Source organism: Mesoplodon mirus, assembly GCF_964341445.2.
Source record: "Mesoplodon mirus genome assembly, chromosome: 15".
Lineage (NCBI taxonomy): Eukaryota > Metazoa > Chordata > Mammalia > Artiodactyla > Ziphiidae > Mesoplodon > Mesoplodon mirus.
In genome coordinates this window covers 68890085-68911972 of record NC_138991.1, presented here as the reverse complement: position 1 = coordinate 68911972, position 21888 = coordinate 68890085, and the positions used below count along the sequence as shown (strand labels likewise).

Here is a 21888-nt window from a genome sequence, read left to right as displayed (position 1 = left end):
AGGTAAACTGGTTAGTTACTAGGAACTTCCACTGCTCTGTGCTCAGTGTTATTTTGTGGCAAGAAACAGAAAGTGAAATTGGCAGTTCCTATGACTTTACCAACACCTTATGTGCATTGTTTCCGAGAACCAGGGCAGATTTTTGCATGAAAGGCGCTGTGTAGTTATCAGAGGGAGACAACTCTAGATTCACCAGCAAGAGTGTGAGCTTTATGGAATGTACGCATAGCAGTGGGTGTGTTCATGCATATTCACATTAGGACCCTCCAAAGCTGATACGACTCTGTTATAGATTGAATAGCAAGACACTTTTTTTTCTTGAGTAATCTTGTAGAACTTTCAGGAAGCTGTTTTTAACTTTCCTGAGGTTTCCTAAGGTGTATTCTTCCAAAGAGCTAACACCTTGGTCAGGACACTGCTGTAAACGCACAGACAACCTTGTATGCTAAGGAACCTGTACAGAGGTGTGTTGACAGTGGGCGACTGACCGGAGCTGCGAGGGACGCTGGCTGTGTTGTCGCTCGGCCCCTGCGGGGGCCAGGGCTGGTGGTGGGAGTGCGGGGAAGCTGTTCTTGGGCTAAGTTCCCTGCACCACCTGCCGATCCACCCGCAGCCCTGGCTTAGCAACACTGGTGCAGCCGGGAGACACACCGCTGGGACGAGGCTAGGGGCACACGGCGGGTCCACCGTGTCCACGCAGGGGTGGGACGGGTCACGTAGAAGCTGGAGGGACGCGGTGACGAGTGGCCCAGGTGGATGTGGGCAGGTGTCGGGGGAGGGCCTGCTGTCCTCTGGGCGGTGGCACGGGAGCCAGGAGGGAGGGAGGAGATTCTGGGTCATGCGGGGCTCCTGGCAGAGTTGTTTCTCAGCCGTACAGACTCATCCCTCTTTATGGTCTGGGTCAGCAGCCACCTCTTCCATGAACTTTTACTTCCCCACCCCTAACAGGAAGTCATCTTGTCCCTCCCTGGACCCTCACTTACCCCTGGCCTTCTAGCTGCTTGTAGGTGCTGTGCCCCCAGGCTCTGACCTTGAGCTCTGGGACAGGGAGGGGAGGTGCTCCAGGCCACCTCAGAGCTCTCCTTAGATGGAGAAAGAAGAAGTGGACTGGAATACACTTTGCTTTGTTTTGTCCTATAAGGGGATATGGCTCGTTTTTACATTCCTTCATTTCTGAAAATATTGTGAACTCTGATAATTGTGTAAGTTTGTCATAAATGGGAACTTTTTCTTTTCAGATAACGTGGATGCAAGTGATCTTAAGCAGTTTTTTGAGACCAACTATTCTCAGATATATTTCATCTTCTATGAAAATTTTATAACACTGGAAAATAGTTTGAAATTAAAAGGTAAGAATTTCTACAAAATGTTTTTGATATACAAAGTTTTTTGGTCTTTTTAAATGAACATTCAGGAAGTTCTGAGAGGTTGTGTGTGTCATGTGCCATAAGTTACATGCTTTTAAGCTTCCTTCCCTGCCAAACGCTTAGTGGAGCTGCAAGTTCACAGTGGTTGGTGTCTTTCCCTTGAACCTTCTCTCATACAGGCGTTAACTGAACAACAAACAGCCAAAGGGAAAATAGGAGAAGAAACCCACAGAAGGCATGAGTTCCAGAGGCATAATTTACTCAAAAAGAAAGAAAGAAAAGTAATGTATGCACATCATTAAAAAAATTCAGATTCCACTAAAGGGTTTGGAATGAAAGCTGATGTGTCTGTTTGCCCAGACATCCAGTCTTGCTGTGCAGAGGCAACCACTATCAAAGTGTCCTGTATATGTTATTAATATACTGTGTTTATATATGTTTATGGTTATGCCCATACATATTGGGTTGGCCAAAAAGTGCCTTTGGTTTTTAAGTAAAAATAAAAGACACGTTTTTCATTTTCACCAAGACCTTTACTGAACAAGGTATTCACCCTTTTGTTCCACTACCTTCTGCCATTTTTCAGGCAACTTCATAATTCCATCTTCCCAAAACTTTTTATCTTTTTGAGCAAAGAACTTTTCCAGATGCCTTTTACAGTCTTCCAGGGAATTGAAATTTTTTCCATTAAGAGAATTTTGTAAAAACCGAATAAATGGAAATCCGAAGGTGCAATGTCTGGTGAATACGGCAGATGAATCAGAACTTCCCAGCCAAGCTGTAACAGTTTTTGCCTGGTCATCAAAGAAACATGCGGTCTTGCGTTATCCTGATGGAAGATCATATTGACTAATCTTGGATGCTTTTCGTCGAGTGCTGCTTTCATTTGGTCTAATTGGGAGCAATGCTTGTTGGAATTAATTGTTTGGTTTTCCAGAAGGAGCTCATAATAGAGGACTCCCTTCCAATCCCACCATATACACAATATCGCCTTCTTTGGCTGAAGACTGGCCTTTGGTGTGGTTGGTGGCGGTTCATTTCGCTTGCCCCACGATCTCTTCCATTCCACATTATTGTACAGTATCCACTTTTCATCTCCCATCACAATTTGCTGTTTTCCTTACGTTTAAGTAGAGAATCTCATGCGGAAATACGGTCAAGAAGGTTTTTTTCACATAACTTATGTGGAACCCAAACATCAAAGCGATTGACATAACCAAGCTGGTACAGATGATTTTCAACACTTGGTTTGGATATTTTGAGTATGTTGGCTGTCTCCCAGGTGGTATAACATTGACTGTTCTCAGTTAATATCTCGATTTGATCTCTATCAACTTCAGCTGGTCTACCCAACCATGGAGCATCGTCCAGCGAGAAATCTCCAGCACGAAACTTTGCAAACCACTTTTCACACATTCGATTAGTCACAGAACCTTCTCCCTACACCGCACAAATCTTTTTTTGTGTTTCAGTTGGGTTTTTACCTTTCTTGAAATAATAAAGCATAATATGCCAAAAATGTTGCTTTTTTCTTCCATCTTCAATAATAAAATGGCTACACAAAAATTTACCAATTTCGATGTCTTTTTTTAAATGCATGCTGATGTGACCTGTCACAATACAATCTAACAAAATTGTTTTGAATGAAGTTTAAGACAATTAAGTGCTATTAGACCATCTTACGGAAAAAACCGAATGAAACTTCTAGCCACCCCAATACTCACGTGAAACATTCTTTGAAAACCAAGCCAATAAAGTCACGCTGCACACTCTGCTCTGTATTTATGTGGCAGGAAGAGTAGCCCGGGAGCCAGACAGGTTTGCATCCTTGCCCTACCCTTCTAGCTGTTTCTCCTTGGACAGGTTACTTCATCTGTGACTCAGTTTCCTTCTGTCAGCATTAAGTAGGTTGACACGTGTCCTGGGATTCCAGGACAAAGCATGGCATGTGGTCCGTGGTAACTGTCAGCTGTCATTATCATCCTCACCTTTCACTTTTATGTAATGTGTTTTGGAAATCCTTGCACGTTAGCACCCTTATAGCCACCACAGTTTTGAACAGTTACAGTTACTGTGCTGGACAGAAGTGACGTTGTTCCGGATGCCTGTCTTCTGAGTGACTGAGTCGGGACCACAGAGTTTTAAGGTTGGAAGGGGCTCAAGAGATTGGGTTTTTCACAGTCATCATTCTCGAGTTGAGAAAACCATGTCCAGGGAGGTTCTATCACCGGCCTGAGGTCACGCAGATTCTTTATTTACTTGTAGAGCCGGGATTGCAGCCAGGCTTCTCGGTGCCGTGTTCACAGCGCCTTCCCTGTACCGGTGCCTCTCAGAGCGCCTTGTGGTTTTCAGACTAGCAGCAGGGGTATCACCGGGGCACTCGTTAAGCCTCCTGAATCAGAAACTCTGCGGGTGGAAAGTCGGCGATTGGTGTGTTCACAAGCCCTCCACTGATACTCATGTGCTCTCAAGCTTGAGAAGCACTGTTCTATTTCATATTTCTCCCATTAAATAAACAACACAGATGATAGGTTGATAGACATTGAAATGTCTGTGTTGCTCACCGACAGGTAGGGGCCTCTTCTACCTGGGGCCTAGACCATCCATGCTTTAGCATCCTGAAGGGTGCCTTTCGCCCTTGTGGGCCCTGGCCTTGTGGGCCCTGGCCTCGTGGGCCCTGGCCTCGTGGACCCTGGCCTCGTGGGCCCTGGCCTCGTGGACCCTGGCCTCGTGGGCCCTGGCCTTGTGGACCCTGGCCCTGGCAGCTCTGTCTCCCTCTCCTGTTTAGTTCTTCATTTATTCACCCATCCAGGATTTGAAGCTGACAATGAGCAAGGCACTGGGCTAGATTCCTGAGAGGAATCCAGAGACGTGTCAGATGCTGAACACGCGTCATAGGTGGTGGTAGTTGCGGATGGGTCAGGGTTCACCGGGGAACAGGTCAGAAAGTCGATGTGTTGTCAGATATAGACACCCCGTCTGTGGCTGCTGATTTCCCGTAGAGTGCACGAGGGAGGTTTGGGGACGAGGTGGCCTTGGGGACGGAGGGTAGAGGATGAGCGGCGGCAGGGAGGCCATCTTTGGGGCACATCTGGGGAAAGCATTTCTTTTTCTCTCGACATCAGATGTATGAAAGAGGTTGATGCCTGCCTCGTGGGGAGCCTGCAATTCCAGGTTAAGGCATTTGAACTTTGGGTGGTCAGGGCTCTCGAAAACATTGGCTACTAAGACAGTGTCTTATAATGTGGTGAGTGAACCGGAGGGAGGAAGACCAGTTAGGAGGCTGACGTTGTCATCTGTGTGAGGTCTGGGGATGCCTGCTCCAGGGACGTGGCAGTTCAGGGCAGAGAATGTGTCAGGGGTCCGTGGGTGCACTGACCGATCGTGAGACGTGGACGTGGGAAGAGGGATCCCAGAGGGGGAAGCCAGAGATGCTTTCAGGATGTTGAGTCTGGTTCCTCCGCTGCCCTTGCAGCAGAGGGAGCCCTGCAGGGGAGCCAGATGTGAGGGGCGAGAGGGTGAGCCCAGCTTTGGGCAGTCTGCGTCTGCGGTGCCCGGGGCACACCTGGGCATAGGTGGGCTGTTAAATTATAGGGACTGGAGCTTGGGAGAAGGGAGGTGCAGTCATCCTGTTGCCAAGGGAGAGAGTGTATGCAGAGCGAGAGAGCGGCAGTCAGGGATTTGGGGGAATTCCTTCTTTTATTGGGCAGACAGAGGGAAATAAAGGGGGTAGCCCGGAGGGTGCCAGGAAGCCTGAGAACAAAGGAGTTCAAGGGATGAAAGGTCAGCAGTGCCCGCCAACGCAGAGAGTTGAGGACCAGCAGGATGGGGAAGGGTGTCGTCATAGAAAGGAACGTACTGAGCGGCCAGCAGGATCAGAAGGCAGACACACAGGGATGGAGCAACAGGGCAGTGAGACAGTGAACTGCACGGGAGGTGGTCTTTGGGAAGGTGTGAGGATGAAGCCAGAGGAGCTGCACGGCCCTGGGAAGGTTTTAGGGGACGCGTTTCCCTGGTCGCAGGCTGAGGAACGGGAGGCAGCAGATGGTGCCTGGTGTGGGGGTGGGCCGAGACGTGGTCACATGGAAAGAAGAGGCCGTGGAGAGGAGCGTGTGGACCCCTGGCTGTTCCTGTGAGACCTGAGGCAGAGGCCGAGCATGGAGGGGGGGCTGGGGGAGGCCGCACAGCTGATGCTCAGGCCCTGCGAGGGGCGCTGCTCCAGCCTCTAGTAGGTCAGGTCACATGTGGGCATGTGCCCAGGACGCCAACATGTGTTCTTTTTAAATGAATTTCTCAGTTTTTTTCCCCTGTGATTTATAAATTGGTATAAATCTTGAAATTAAATGTTTTTTCTTGCCAAATGTGGTAGATCTTTCAAATATGAAGTTATGTGATTTTTATCTTGCTTCCTAGCTCTGTTCTGCTTCACTAGTTTTCACAGGTGTGTGGAGGAGAAAAATGTGATATTACGTACAATCAATAACAAAGAAAAAAATTAAAATCTGTATCTGAAAAACCCCCTACAACCTAAAATCCTGTTTTTAAAAGGCCACCCCCCTCCCCCCTTTGCTCCTTCTATCCTTTAGGAACATGTAGCGGTTCAAGACCATCAGTCAGTTTGTGCTGCGTAACAAATGGCACAACAGACCATCCCAACACTGAGCACCTTAAAACAGCTACCAGTCATTTAGCTTATGATTTTCTGGGTCTGCTGGACAGTTCCTCAGGTTTGGGCTGGCTCACACCTCTGACCAGCTGGTGGCGGGTGGCCTCATTCACACGTGTCCTGGTTAGCAAGCCACTGCCCAGGGTGCCTTAGTGCTCCTCCATGTGGCCCCTCTTCCCCAGCTGGCAGGCTCTCTTGGGCTTCTTCACCCGGTGGCCTTAGGGCTCCACGCTCACAGGTGCGGAAGGCTTTTCAAGCTCGCTTCACATTTGCTGTCATCGGGGCAGAGCAGGTCACAGGGCCTCTGAGGTTCAAGGGCTGGGGAAGGGGACCCCTCTTGTTGCGGGGGAAGATGCTCCACGGTTGATAAAAACTTAGAAAGCCTGGAAGCTGTGTGTCACCAGCTAGCAAGGAGCAGCTCTGCTGAACGTGGCCCCGGGGCAGTCTGGCTCCATCACGCACCTGCATCCCTAACGCAGGCTGCACAGCACCTCCCGGGATCTTTGACTGAATGTCTGTATGTTGAGGCTTGAATGTTTTAAGATACCTTTTAGCATAATTTTTAATATCCTAAAATTTGTACATTGTCATGATAACTGATTCTTTTTTTATATTCCAGGGAATAATAAGTCACAAAGGGAGGAGCTGGACTCCATCCTCTTTCTTTTTGAAGTAAGTTTTTATTAATTCATTTAGCTTTTAAGATTCTTGTCAAAAATATGGTATTTTAGTAAGTTTTTATTAATTCATTTAGCTTTTAAGATTCTTGTCAAAAATATGGTATTTTAGATCTTTAATTTGAAGATAAGTAAAAATGATGGACATGTATACCCTTCCTTCCTCTTTTACAAACAGTGCTGCTAAGAATGTTCTTCTGATTTGTTTTCCTTGTGGGAGAATTTTTCCTGTATGGGTACCTAGATGGGAAGTTGTATGCACCTTTTAAATATCGATATTGCCAAATTGCTCTTCGAAAAGGTCATGTAAACTTATTTATTTTTTTAAATATTTATTTGGCTGCACCCGGTCTTAGTTGCTGCATGCAGGATCTTCGTTGCCGCGTGTGGGATCTTAGTTGTGGCATGTGTGTGGGATCTAGTTCCCTGACCAGGGATCGAACCCAGGCCCCCTGCATTGGGAGCGTGGAGTCTTACCCACTGGACCACGAGGGAAGTCCCCATATGCAAGTTCTGAAGCGTGAGGGTAAAGCTTGCATGCTTGCCCTCCCCCCAGTTTAAGATCCAGAAGCGGCAGTTGCCTCTCCCCAACCCCATCCCTTCTCTGCTCCAAAGGCAGCCATGCCCTGCCCTTTGTGCCATTCCCTTTCTTTTCAAAGATGATTTTCCACAAGCATTTGTACCCCTAAACAGTGCACCACAGGGTTTTGTCTGGTTTTGAGTATCATAAACATGGTCTCATCTGGAGCACAGTCAACGTTATTTCTAACCTTTATCTGTGTGTTTGAATCTAGTGCTGGTTCGTTCATTCCATTCCCACTGGGTCAGGTGGATGTATGATTTAATTCCAACATTTTGTCTGTAGATGGTTTTGGTTTTCTTGGTAGGTAGGTAGATCGTCTGGGAATAAAGGTGACTCTGGTCTCCTTGTCTTCCTCCACTGGCTCGGCCCTGCAGTGCGCTGGTAAATGGGAATGATAAAGGTGGTCTTCCTGTTTCTGATTTAAAGAGAGTTTTGTTAATGTTTCATCATTAAGAATAATGTTTTCTGGGCTTCCCTGGTGGCGCAGTGGTTGAGAGTCCGCCTGCCGATGCAGGGGATGCAGGTTCGTGCCCCGGTCCGGGCAGATCCCACGTGCCGCGGAGCGGCTAGGCCCGTGAGCCATGGCCGCTGAGCCTGTGCGTCCGGAGCCTGTGCTCCGCAAGGGGAGAGGCCACAACAGTGAGAGGCCCGCGTAACAACAAAAAAAAAGAATAATGTTTTCTGTAAATTTTTGGTAGATACTCTTTATCATAATAAGGAAGTTTGTTTCTATTCCTACGTTGGTAAGATTTATAAAAAATCATAGATGGGGGCTTCCCTGGTGGCGCAGTGGTTGGGAGTCCGTCTGCCGATGCAGGGGACGCGGGTTCGTGCCCCGGTCTGGGCAGATCCAACGTGCTGCGGAGCGGGTGGGCCGGTGAGCCATGGCTGCTGAGCCTGCGCATCCGGAGCCTGTGCTCTGCAACTGGAGAGGCCACAACAGTGAGAGGCCCACGTACCGCAAAAAAAAAAAAAAAAAAAAAAAAAAATCATACATGGGTTTTGAAATTTTCAAAAGTTTTTTTCTGCATTAAGATGATTCTTCTTGAATAGGAATGTGGTGAATTCCAGTTCTGAGTTTTAGGAAGGCTAGTATGTTTGCATTTTTGGATCTATGTTCACAACTGAGGTTGGTCTGGATTTCCTTTCCTCATACTGTTTTGAATGATCCTGTTACAAAGGTTACAGGACCTGTTGTCAAGTGTCTATTCTTTTTCTATTATATAAAATAGTTTGTATAAGATTGGACTCATCTGCCCCTGGAAATTTTTTTAGTCTTCCCTGTAAAAACCATCTGAAACTGGTGCTTTTTTGGTTTTGTTTTTTTTAGTGGGAGGACTTTAACTACTTCCATTTCTTTAATAGTTTTTGGATTACTCTATTGATGATTCAGGTTTTATATTTCTTCTTGATTCTGGTTTGGTAAATTATATATTTTTCTAAGAATTCAAGGAACTTGGTCTTATCACCAGTTTTAAAACTTATGGGCACAGTCCTTCTTTTAAGAGTCATACATGATCCCTTCAATTTTATCTGCTTTTGATTAATCTTCGCTGTCTCCAAACTGTTGCTCTTTCTTATTACTAGAAGTAGTAGTAGTAATAAAAGCATTTATGTTACACTTTACAGGTATGATTTTACTATCTTTCAGTTGCCGTCGCAGCAGTTTTAAGCTCTGTTCTCAGTCTAATTGCTGTTCCTTTAAACGCCTTTTCTCTCTGGCTTATCTTAACATTCTTGTCTTAATTTACTCTTTGGTTCTCCAGTCTCACCACGAAATGTCTAGTTGAAAATTTCTTGCTTTGTATCTGTGTGCTTCCTCTATTTCTGGATTCAAATCTTTTATAATGTCTGTAAAATTCTCTGCTACTTTCTTCTCAAATATTGACCCTTCCCTCTTCTTTCTGGCCGTACTTTCTAGGATTCCCACGCAAACTTCTTGGTCTGTCCTCCACATCCCTCAGGCTCACCTCTGGCCTCCCCACCCTGTCTCCTGGCCTTGTGCGCTGCCAGGTGGCCTCGGCTATCTCTCCCCAGGGCACTTTCTCCATTTGGGTCTAATCTGCTGCTTCACTGTGCTATTGAGCTTTTAATTTCTGTGTTTTAACTTCTTTTGGTTTGATATTCATATGTGGCTGGTTGCTTTTGATGGTCTCTTGATCCTTGTTCATTTTCAGACATCTTTTATTTTCTGAAACATTCATCATGGAAGAGTTCAGGCTCTGTATCCGATCATTCTTCTATCTGAAGTCTGTCTTGGGTTGTCGAAAGCTGTTGGTTACTTCTACCATCTCTCACGATGGCTTCTTTTCTTGTATGTTTTGTGCTATGATTTTGAGATCTGATTTCATCGGATGCAGATTTAATCTGCTTGAATCCTGTTTTTCCAGAGAGTTTGTCTTTGCTTTTCCTGGGGGTCTGGTTTGAATCCCATTTTTTTCTGGAGGGTTTGTCTTTGCTTTTGCAGGGGTCTGGGAGCACTCTTGTTTGGGATCGCTTTGGCTCCACTTGAGGGTCCTGGTTCATTACTGGCATCCCAGGTTCAGTCAGGCACACTTCTAGGTGATGGAGGTATGGCAGTGGGCAGTGGGATGGATGGAACGCCCTGCTCTCATGGAGCACGTCTTAACGTTTCATGGCAAACTGAACAGTCCACTGGTGAGAATGGATATGTCAGTGCTCCAGTAACCACCTTATGAGTCAGAAAATTCTGAAAGGCCCTTTTCAGAAGTGACACGTAGATGGTGGCCCTTGAGGTGGCTGCCTACATAGGGGAAAAGGAGGGTTGGTGTAAAAATGTAAGGCACCTGGTGAATGGGTTTCAAGATCAAATAATTCACTTGACTTTGAGCACCTTCTGCATTCAGCAGTTGAGAGGTGTTCATGGTTCCTGGGATTTGTTTTAATCAGGTGTGGTAAGACACACAGACCTGAAAATGATTGGCATGAAGGAAGACGTTATTACAGTGCGTCCAGTGCCTTAGAAGCAGGAGGCATGGCGCGTCAGGTAGGGCCATAAAGAGGAGCTCCAAGGTGAAAGGAGCAGGCAGAGAGGGAATCCAGGGCTCTAGTGGCATCTCTGTCTGAGAGGTGGTTTCTGCAGGAAGGAATGGGCCAGGCGAGGTCACCAGCAGGCTGAGCAGGTTAGGATTGGATCGCGTGAATAATTGCTGCGGGCTCTGGGCTCTGGGAGCGGTCCCCAGCTTTCAGTACCTGGTCGCCAGGCAATGTGGGCAGGGGATAGTGTCCCAGAGTGTGAGACCCCATTAAAGGAGGTGGCTGAGGTGTGGATTTGGGCTTGGCTGCTTTGCATATCAAAGGTGTGCTGGCAGGTACTCCCAGGAATTCACTAACCTGGGAGGGCAGCTCCTGCCAGTGCAGCAAGGCCCCAGGTGTCAGAGCATCGACAGAGTGAGAGAGTGGCATCGACATATACACACTACCAAATGTAAAATAGATGGCTAGTGGGAAGCAGCCGCATAGCACAGGGAGATCAGCTTGGTGCTTTGTGACCACCTAGAGGGGTGGGATAGGGAGGGTGGGAGGGAGGGAGACGCAAGAGGGAAGAGATATGGGAACAGATGTATATGTATAACTGATTCACTTTGTTATAAAGCAGAAACTAACACACCATTGTAAAGCAATTATACTCCAATAAAGATGTTAAAAAAAAAAGAATACAGAAAACAAGAAGATACAGTTCTTAGATGTTGTTTCAGGCCATCTGCCATGCTGTATGTCATCCCCCCTTTGGTAGAGAAGTGGGGTAGTTTGGATAGAGTTTGATAGCAAGGCATTTCCCCAGCCTCCCAGTCCCCAATTAAAATGTGCATCAGCAGAGGAGGTTTCGTATTAAAACTTACACATATCCTGGCCTCAGAATGCTACTTATTCATCTGCTTTTCAAATATCACAGAGTTAGAAATCACAGATACACGGACATTGATTTCTAGATCCCTTATTTTTGAATTTATCTAAATTACCCCACCAGATTAAATAAACCCTGTTTTTTTCCTTCCTAGAGGCTGAACGGGTTCTTGTTATCCTGTGAAGTGTGGCGGGAGCTGGTCTCACCCTCAGAGCCCCTGGGGCTCCCTGTGTGGCTGTTGGGGTCACCCTGTGAGAGCACTGTCACCCGCACTTGGCTTGTTGCCCCCTGGCCTCTCTGCCCACAGTTTCACTCCTACCTCTTGGTTTATGTAGCTGTCTTTTCAGGGCCTGCCCTTTGCTCTCCTGCTCTTCCGGCCGTCTCTCAGGCTGTGTTCAGACCCCTCGTTTCTCCTGGCAGCTCCAGCTAGAGGTGCCCGTTCTCTTCTGTCAACTTGTATAATGCACTCCCACTTGTTACCGTTGCATTACAGCCAGATGTTCCTGGTTTTCCCTCCAGGTGCCTTAGATTCCTACAGAGCCTAGGAAGTTCCTGGGGCCCCTTGTAATCCTTTGTGTGCCCCACACCGATTGGCACAATATTTATTGTGGGATTAAAGCCTCTTAAATTCTCGACTTATCTCCCATGGGGTGTATGTGTTATTTTTATATTAAAAATATTTTCTTTTCTCGCCTATAACTCCCTGGACAAAGGGGATGAGAGAAAGGTAGCAGAAGGGCTGGCGAGGTTTGGATCTGGCTTTGGCACAGTGCGCCGTGCAGCCCTGACTGAGGCAATGAACCTTCCTTTGCCTTGGGGTCCACGTCCCTGCGACAGGGATGGGATCAGATGAGGTCTGGGGGCTCTTCAGCTCTGCCAGCAGCCTAGGGTCCCACAAAGGTAGCTTTGATGGAAGTCTCCAAACAAGACGTCTTCAAAATAAGAAGTTCACGGGGGAGTCTTTTTCAGCATGAAATTTAGTTTCATGCTTTTATTTAGTTTTAATATCCAATCACTTTGATCAGCCTTTGAGTATCTAAACACCTCAGTTGCTTTCTTCTCTCAAGCAGCTCTGTTCACTAGAGCTTTCTGGGACGATGGGAATATTCTACATGCAGCTAGGTGACCACTCGCTACATGGGCTACTTCGTGCTGGGAATGTGGCTGGTGTGACTGGGCAACATAAATTTTAATTGTAAGTCGTTTGATTTGATTTAGATTTTAAACTTCAATAGCCACACGTGTGCTAGTGGCTGCCGATTAGACAGAGGGGCCGTGGCGTCTTCCAGCGGAGCCTGGCGACCTCGTCTGGAAGACTTGTTTCCAGACACCTGGTTAAGTCCTCAGCACGTGGCCTGTCCCTCTCCTCGTGGGGAGGGGACTTCACTGCAGGTTTAGGGTTTTACTGGAACACGCCTTTGGCCGAGGGGCACGCGCACCTGCCTCCTTGGGTGGGGAAGCAGGACCCCAGAGTGGCGTTCTGCAGACACAGGGTTGAAAAGCCACACCAGATTTCATCCTACTTTTTTCATGCTTATTTTAAGATGAATATAATAGTATAAACCAGGGCCAGTCAAATGGGTTTGTACTTCATCTCGCCCCTTCCCTCCAGCCACCCATCGAGATCGAGAAAACACTGTCGGTGTCCTCCCAGGGCAGTGCCCGCTGGTCCTCCTCACCCTTCCTGCGGTGGGAGGTTCTGGTTGGAGAGGACTGGACATCAGAGCCAGCGGTGAGCTGCCCAGAGAGCGCAGGTGACATGGGGCTTCTTCAGGGGCCAGCAGAGGAGGAGGGGTGATACTGGGGTCCTTAGGTTTTATTTTTCCGTTACCAGCAAAAATGACAGTTTGTCTGACAAGCCTCCTACCTAGCGTCTGTGGGAGTGATGCTGGCTTGGAGGGGACTCGTGGGTGGCAGCCTTGCTGGGCGCGCTGACGTTGGGGAATTGTTACTGACCGGCTGGGAATCCAGGGCTCTAGTGGAATCTCTGTCTGACTTTAATGGAATTCAGCCCAGGCTCTCCGGCTCTTCAGTGTTCCAAGGGAGCTTATACAGAAGTGGGTTTAGCCTCAGATTCTTTTCCTCAAAATAGGGGAAAGGACTTTTAATAGCTTTCCAGATGATGATAATTCAGCTGGACTGGTGAGGTGCCTGGGGTTGTGCGAGAGGAGGTGACATGATGTGCTGGTCTTCACCCTGTGCAGTTGCTTTCCCTGTGCCAGCCAGTGATTTGAGGATTAACTGTATTTACCATACACACGCATTTATTTATCTTTTCACACTTAATTACCTCATTCTGCTCCAGATATTAACAGTGAAGAAGAATTGCCTGAAGAGAAACTAGAATTATGGATATAATAGGATTATAAGCAATTCTGAGATGTTTGTCCTCCCAACCTCTCTCCGCCTCCCCCACCATCCTTCTTCTTTTGGCGGAACTGCTTATCTTTTCTAACTCTTTGAAAATGAAAACAAATTAGAAGCTCCTGTGGAGGTTCAGGGGAAACGCTTGGACTGAATCATGGCCAGGTCTGTGCATTCAGGGCAGATGACCTGCAGGATATTAAGTCACGGCCCTCTTTTCTTCTGAGCAAATAACACAGAGCAAGGCCGCAGAATTGTAGTTTTACAATTAACTAGTTTCCACAGCCCTGCTCGCCCCTGCTTTATTTGTCATTAGTTATTCCAGCCTGTGCAGCGTGCAGAAAACCTCCAGGGCTGCTCCCCACCCCACGCCGAGGGGAAGGCCTTCGCAGGCCTCACACTGTTACTGCTTTTTATTTCTCTTTCCCGTAAGGACCACTTTACTGCTGGTGAGAGGAGGAGGGACAAGAACAAATAAAATGAACACGAAAAACAGATTCCTCTTAAATTCTTGGAATCTAAGTACTTATTGAGAATTTCAAAGATTTGGATGCTTCAGTGGACTTTTTTGCTCGTTTTTTTAAAGGAATGATTCCAACTTTGAATGCGGCTCCTGGGTCATTGCCGTAATTCTAAATGACTGATTGCAGCTGAGAAAAGTCAGGGTCAGCTCACAGTTCCCGGAGAACTGGGCCGACAGATACTCCTCTCCATCCCCAAAGCCGCCCTGAGTTCCGGTGGGCAAGCATGACCAGGATACTTGGTCATCTTTCTGACATTGGCGTTTACTTTAATGTGTTACGTGTACTTAAAGTGATCATATAGAGACATAGAATTGCTCTGGCTTTCTTCATAGCATTAGTCACGCTTGCTGTTTTTATCAACATTGGGCCCTTGGTTGGGGGCAACTCCAGGTGGTGGCATTCGTGTCATGGCAGAGTGTGACCTGCTCCCCGACACCCCCTGAGACTTCCTCGGCCGGGGTTGCAGTGGAGGCTGGGTGGCTTGTCGTGCCCTTTCTCCCTGGTCTCAGGTGTTGTTTGTGGTGGTGAGTTAGCTCAGTAATCGCCCCTCAGTGCCGGGTCCTGTACGGGATGCTGGGGACATAACAGAACACAGGGCCCAGGTCTTCTCTTTCTGTAGCACATGGTTATTCTGGTGTCTGCTTTTGATCATGAAATGTTTATGATCTCTGCAGACTGGAAGATGGAAGCAAAGCATAAACGTCGAGTCCTTTCTAGAATTCTGTGAATGCGTTGTTTGCAGTTACAATTCGATTATCTTATTACAGTGTGTTAATAATTTGAGATGAGTGTCTGAGTTGAAAGGAGCCATTTTCAATGGACATTTTAACTCTAAATTTAATACCAAGACTACAGTTTTCCTTATGCCTTGTGACTTCCAGGTGAGAAACTTGGGATTGACCCAACAGGATATACTGAATTACTCAGTTTACCTCGGAGGAAGGGAAACTGGAGATGTCTGGAGCTGTTTGCGGCCGTGTGAAATTACATTCCCCCTTTCCTCTGCCGCAGCCCGGGTGCCCTGGCCCCGCTCTCCTGGGTAGCTGACACCTTCAGGAGTGGGTCGCCCAAAGGCAGCACCAGCAGATGCTTCCAGGAATCCTGCAAAGGGCAGAGGGTAGAAACTGCATCAGGATTACACGTATGGAAACCTCACAGTGAAACTCGAGCACATTGTATTTACTGTTAGAACAGCAGGAGATACGTAAAGAGCTTTTTCTCTCCCTTTAAGTTGATTGGAATTCATATGGGAGCACAGTTTGGACGAGTTGGTTTCTTTGTCAGTTTAGGAGATAGTTGTACACAGACTTGCTGTGTTGTCAGTTTTCTGTGGCTTGTTTTGCTTGGATATGGCGTGGTGGCCGTCACAGAGGGACACCCGGTGTGTGATGTGCTCCCGACACAGGATAGGCTGTAAACCTGCTGAGCACCAGCTGCCCCCGCAGACCCTGGCGTTCGCCGGGTGAACTTGGCAGAGGGGCTAGTCGTGAGCCAGCTGCAGGTCTGCGACACTTTATAACTGCGGGGAAGCGGGCGTTTAAATCCTCGAAGGTTCTGGGAGGATGGGGACCACGTGCTGGCATCTCACTGGGGGGTTGTTATTTCTCTACTTGCCACTTACCTGGAAACGCTCTGGAAGTGATTGTTTTTTCCATTTTGTGAAAAATGGCACAGAAAAGACAGACAACTGGTTGTGTTGGTATCAAAATGGAAAAGATGTGAAAAATACAGTTTTTAGCCAGAAAAATAGAAGCTGGAATTGAAGAAGAGCTCAGCAGATTTGACTGTGACTGAGGTTTCCTGTGTCAGATCCTTGTGTGAAAAGAAGACTCCTCTTGGGTGTGTTCCAGTGAGTGTGTTATTCAGGGCAAGACCACATATTATGGGTAGAATGACGTGCCACTCTGTCATTTTCTGTATTTTATTGTTCATCTTTCTGTGTTTGGAAGCCAGTTCTGATTGACTTGGTCTTTGGTAGAGGAATTTAACTTATGTATATTTATTATTTTGATGTGATAATTAACATTAAACTTTTTCTTTTCTACTTTTGTTTTTTGGGGGAGAGGTTACTGACTTTCAATGCTTTGCAATTTGGGAGATATACTTTCACTTTTCTATCATTCCAATAATTGTCTTTACATTAACAAAATGCTATTTGAACCTTTTTCTTTTTGTTGTCCGTATCAAGAATAAAGCAGTGTTTGGTGGTACTTTTACTTTAACACCACATATCTTTCGTACTTCTTACTTTTCACCTATTTTAAGCATTTTATATCCAGATTATTTTAATGTTTTTTAGAATTTATTTCTCTTATGTTACTGATTTTGAGAATTTACTCTATTTTTCATACCCACATTAATTCCAATTATATAAATATAGCTCATTGTTCATAGTGTTTATGCACCTGCATCCTTGTTTTGGGATTGTTTATTTTAACTAATCTCCTTATTTGCTGGAACATGACTCACTTAGTATGTTGAGGAAGTGAGGTGTGTGGCTGATAAACTCCCAGCTCTAGAATATCTTGTTTTTTTTAACTTCAAACACATACAGCTGGCTCTGCGCTTTTCGAATCATCTTTTTTTCTCAATACTTTGAATTTTATTTGCTTTTCAAAAGAGCTGTAGTTTACTCTAGTTCTCTGTATCACATGCTGGAGTCACATGTAGGCATCTGGTTTGCTGTGGGACTCCCGTCCTCCACGTGTGTCTGTGTTCTGGTGCCCCTTCTTCTCGGCCTGGCCTGCAGTGAGCAGCTGACCACGCTGTCTTCTGAAGCTTAATGTTGCAGAGAGAAAGACTGAGGTCAGCCCGAGTTTTGTTCCTTTGTGGATAATCCATTTGTCCTTTTTAGATTTGTGTAGGATTTTTAATTTTATTTTCAATTTGCAGCTTGGAACGTACTACGTCTAGACGTTTATCTATGTTCAGCTTATTTAGTTCTAGGGGAGGCCTTGGGATGCGCATCGTCTCAGCGTGAGGTTATGGTGGGAAACCATGGCAGACTCTAGATCCGTGTTGTCCGGGTTTTCATCTGCACGTGATATTTTCTGATTTCAAATGTCACTTACTTGTGCATCTGCTGCTTTTATTTACCTAGATCTTAAAGAAGATTCAGTGTCTACTTGGGTTTCTTAAGAATGTGAATCAGAATTTCTAAAAAAGTATCCTCCTCTTGCAGCAAATCTATTTCAGGAGGAACCCGTTCCTCTTGAGGGCGGTCTCCTCCTTTGCCGCGTACTCTAGGTATGTTCTGCTTTCACGGGAGGGGGCCCCCACCCACCACGCCTCTTTGCAGTGTCCTTTATGCTTTAAGCAGTAATTCCTCTGAGTGTTTTGCTTGTAGATGGGATCCTTTACCCTTTCTGGGTTTTCATTATTTAATGAGGTTTTCTAACATTTTTATATTGGTCGATTTCTAGAATACAGGAGGGTGAAGTTAGATGCCCCCCTCTCTTTTTTTTTTTTACATTCCGTATTTCCTTTAGATGTCTTTGCCTTGTCTTTTAAGTCTTTTGAAATATTGTTTTTTCTCATTAGCCAAGAAAAGTCTTGCCTTTTGAATGACGATCTAATCAAGTATCAAGATTTACTATAAGGTTGTAAGCACAGTTGTAGTCTCATTTGTCTTTATCAAATGCCTGCCCTCCAGGTTCTGTGTTTCTGTGATGCCAGAGTATGAGCGCCTTCCTTAAACGTGGGCATTTTCTTGTGTCTGCTTGTACACGTGCGCAAAGTTAGAATCCCCTTTGTCTTCCTTCCTTTTTGTTTTTCATTTTCCATTCATTCATCTATTTGTGCATGCAGTGCTCATTAAGAAACATTATTGCCAGCCACTGTTCTGGGTGTTAGGGGTACCACGTGGCTCCCAGGGGTCTCTTCTCTCAAGGAATCCAGCAGCTGCTGGTGGAGCGGGCCCAGTGCCTATCTCACTGGGGAGGGATGTGTTGGAGGGGAGGTGGCAGTGGGCCCTTCTCAAGAGGTGAAGTTTGAGTTCGGTCCTAAAGACTGAAAAGGATGTAAGAAGATGGAGCTGTGCTTTCCCGGCTCAGTAACAGCATGGCGAGCGATCAGCTAGAAGGGGACATGGGATAAGAAAAAAAGCATTACTTTTTTACTTAAAAATATAGTCACCTTATTTTTAAGATTATGCAGTTCGTTATTTTAGCTCTATTTCTCTTACATTTTGAAGTCCCAAATGTTGACACTCAAAATTCAATGAGAAGGTTTTGTCCACATTAGATAGTTGGGTTATTTTTAGTGAGAGAGGAGTGGCCAGGCCCAGGACAGCTGAAGGACAGGTTGCTGTGTCCAGAGCCCACCCCGGGAGTGTCCAGGCCGGCGGACTCCTGCTCACAGGGGTCCTTCTGAGACCACCTCCCACGTGGCCCAGGCATTCACAGGATGTTTCCTGTAAACCCATCTGCCCCGTCTCCTCATAAGTTTTCCGAACATTTATTATTCAAAAGGCCAAGCGACTAAGACTTCCGTTCTTCCAAACTGAACTTTCTGTTTTCTCCCTGGTCAGTGATTGCTATACTTGGCACCCTTGTGCCACGTGGCTGGTTTCAGGGAGAGTTGCTCCCACGTGCTGTACTTGTGGGCATAACAGGTTTAGTTGGTCATCGTTTACGGACGTTACCTTGCATCAGTGAGTATGTCATATTTTCCTTCTTCTTCACTGACCTACCCTTCTAAGTGGAATCGAAATCAAATGTGAATCTACTGGGATATGTTGCAATCAACTGGGAATAATTTGAAAAAAAAAAAAGTGGCCCACACAAATTAAATGAAGATCAACAGTTTTAAAGTACACGATAGCATCTTGTATAAACTACAGCTTCCCTTTCACATTATTCCTGGTCATGCAGTAGGTTCTGGAGAAAAAAGGACTATGGATAATCCGTTAAAAGAATGACAGATTCCCCGATGTGCTGAGCAGTAGTAATACCTAATTTTGATTTCGAGTGTGCTATAATGGATTACCATATAGATGCAGCTGAGCACTGAGCATTAACTATGGCCATGTGCTTTTCAGAAAAGTAATATTTATTCACACTGTGTGGCTTTCCTGTGCTTTTTAAATTTTACTCTCCAGCGAAACTACACACAAGATGTCAGTAGCTTATGTGGCATTCGCAGTAGTGTAGCTTGGAATGTGGGCTGCAATAGCAATACCTTATTGTATTTGCCTCCGTAGAGGTAGGCTTCATCTGGGGCTCTCTGAGGGACAGGCTTAGCATTTAGACACAGATGGTTGTTTGGGGCTTTATTTTTATTGACCTCATAGACTTTAATGCATAAAAAATGGCCCTTGCCATATTTGAGTGCAGAAAGCATCTCTGTGGGTAGTTTCAGCCTTCTAGTTGTTGTATAAGATTACATCCATTTGGGAATATTCTTAGTAGCTCAGATATTGGGCATGGTGTTTCCTATCCAAACCTTACTGAGTTTATTTTTGAGTCTCTTTAAAGTCCATCCATTTTTTAAATCTGAAAACTTTTACCCAAAAGTGGTGATGATGATATAGACCTGTCCTCAGAACAAGTTGAGTCTACTTGTGGCCAACTGACAGCATCCAAGCATCCCGATGCACGCCATCTTGCTGTATCCTTTGTCCTTCTTTATATTAAAAAGACATTTGTCTTTGTTGCGTACTAAGAAAAGAAACCTAAATCAAGAAGACCAATCTGTATTTTGGCAAGCTGAAGAGCATGATTCAGTGCCAACTTGGTTTCCTGACTACAGTGAAGATCTGAAGAGCCAGTGGGCATGCCAGGCATTCGTCTTGTCCAAGATGAGCTCTATCCTAACTCTTTAGAGTAATTTTCTCAGCCTCGGCTGTTCGAAATTTTTAGAGTAAGTAGCAAGATGGGCCCAGAAGATGACCCCGGAATGTAGGTGGGGTGCCACATCCCCCTGGAGGGAAGCGTGACAGAGGAGGACACCGAGTCGCTGCTGTGCCGCTCACTCTGGGAGAGCGGGCTGGGTGCAAGGGGGCAGAAGACGTGCAGGGACGACTCAGCTGTGCAGCTCCCATCCCCTTGAGGCTGCAGCCGGCTGATGAGACGTGAAGCCAGCAGAGACCCTGTCCCCGAAGTAGGGTGCACTTCTTTAGGACTTCAGCCTCTTGATATGAGAATATCCTCATTAGTCATTGGAAGGTGACTGTGGCAGACAGAGACGAGTGCAGCTCGAATCCCCTCCAGCCTGGCTGCAAGGAGTGGGGTCACCCCAGCCCCCGGCTGTCAGCGCCGTCTTCACCTTTCCAGCCACGGCCATGCTCTTCCCATCATGACCCCAGCCAGTGACTGAGCGAGGCAGCGGTACAGTGGCCTGGCCGTCCTCAGGCACGTGGGGCTCCTCTAACGGACTGTGAGCTCTGTGTGGGGGTCTGTTTCTCTTTCACAGATGCTATTCCCCATAAACCACTAGGGCTTCTAACTGCACGCAGGGTCTGTTTCCCAGAGAACTCAACCTGCAACCATTATTATTCATTTGGTAGCAAACATATTGAAATAGCCTCTGTAGTAAATTTTTCGGTAAAGAGAAGGGATGAGTTAAAGAATCCTAAAACTTAACAGCATTATTTACAGTTGCCAAGGTATGGAAGCAACCTAAATGTCCACCAACAGGTGATGGATAAAAAAGATGTGGAATATATAAACAATGGAATACTACTCAGCCATAAAAAAGAATGAAATATTGCCATTTGCAGCAGCGTGGATGAACTTGGAGGGCATTATGCTGGGCGAAATAAGTCAGACAGAGAAAGACAAATACTGTCTGATATCACTCATATGTGGGATCTAAAAAATACAACAAACTAGTGAATAAAACAAAAAAGAAGCCGACTCACAGATATAGAGAACAAACTAGTGGTTACCAGTGGGATGAGGAAAGGGGGGAGGGGCAATATTGGAGTTGGGGGGGGAAAAGGGTTATTATGAGATTGTATGAAGTCATGTGTGTGAAACTTTTGAAAATTGTAAAGTACTATAGAATTTAAAGACTCATTTAATAAAAATTAAAAATAAATGAATGAATAAATATTGACTGAAAAAAAAAGAATCATAAAACTTAGGCACAAATGGAAGCTGTCTTTCTCTCTTGAGTCTGGAGAGCCCCCAGCCCACCCCCAGATGTGCTTGTTGTGGGCTCCAGAGCTGCTTGTTTGGCTGGACAGCAGCCCAACTGCTGATACCCTCATTTGTATCCTTGGTTCCAGAGTAGGTGGTTTTCTTGTACTCACCTCCTTGCTTGTGATGTTTTCCCGCAACCCATAGACCTCTCTCTGGGTTTTCTCTGCTGTCGTGTCTTCTGCAGCTCATGGGGACATTCAGGTTTACATTCTGATGGTAGGACAATGCTTGCATTGGATCCTGTTAAAATGTTCTGTAGAAATGTGACTTTTTTTTTTTCTTCTTGTGATTCTCTTTTAATGTAATGGAACTTAACAAGACATAACCCAGTTTTTACATTTAGTTCCTTTTGTGTGTTATCCATCTAAAATGCATGTTGGTATAATTGCAAAGTGAAGACCTTTTTTGATTTTTTTTTCCCCCAGAGAGCCACTTGCCTTCATACAGTTTATAGACTGATAGATCCATCCTGCCTGGCACTTGGTGTTTGGCCGACAAATGTTGTGGGTTCTCTGGGCAAGGGAAACCATTGAGCTCACTTGATTTAACGCTGAAGTCACTTTGTTATGTGGCATCGATTTCCCCACATTTCCAGCATCTTTAGCTTTTTCTAACTAGTTGTCATATCAATTAGTCATAAGTATTTCTAATCTTTTAACAATAAGCCTACAAACACCTGGCACATCCAGAGTTTCTC

At 45.9% G+C, this 21888-nt stretch overlaps 1 protein-coding gene across 6 annotated transcripts in view; it reads left to right on the top strand.

Moving 5' to 3' along the window:
- The window catches only part of RALGAPA2 (Ral GTPase activating protein catalytic subunit alpha 2), a 284049-nt gene that overhangs the window by 20778 nt on the left and 241383 nt on the right, over positions 1-21888 (top strand). For 5 of the 6 annotated variants that reach the window (XM_082643727.1, XM_082643725.1, XM_082643724.1 and 2 more), the window contains exons 2-3: positions 1239-1349; positions 6653-6705. In XM_082643727.1, the coding sequence (XP_082499853.1) occupies positions 1239-1349; positions 6653-6705 (164 nt within the window). The remainder of the gene's footprint in view (positions 1-1238; positions 1350-6652; positions 6706-21888) is intronic. The other variant, XM_082643726.1, reaches the window with a different exon arrangement.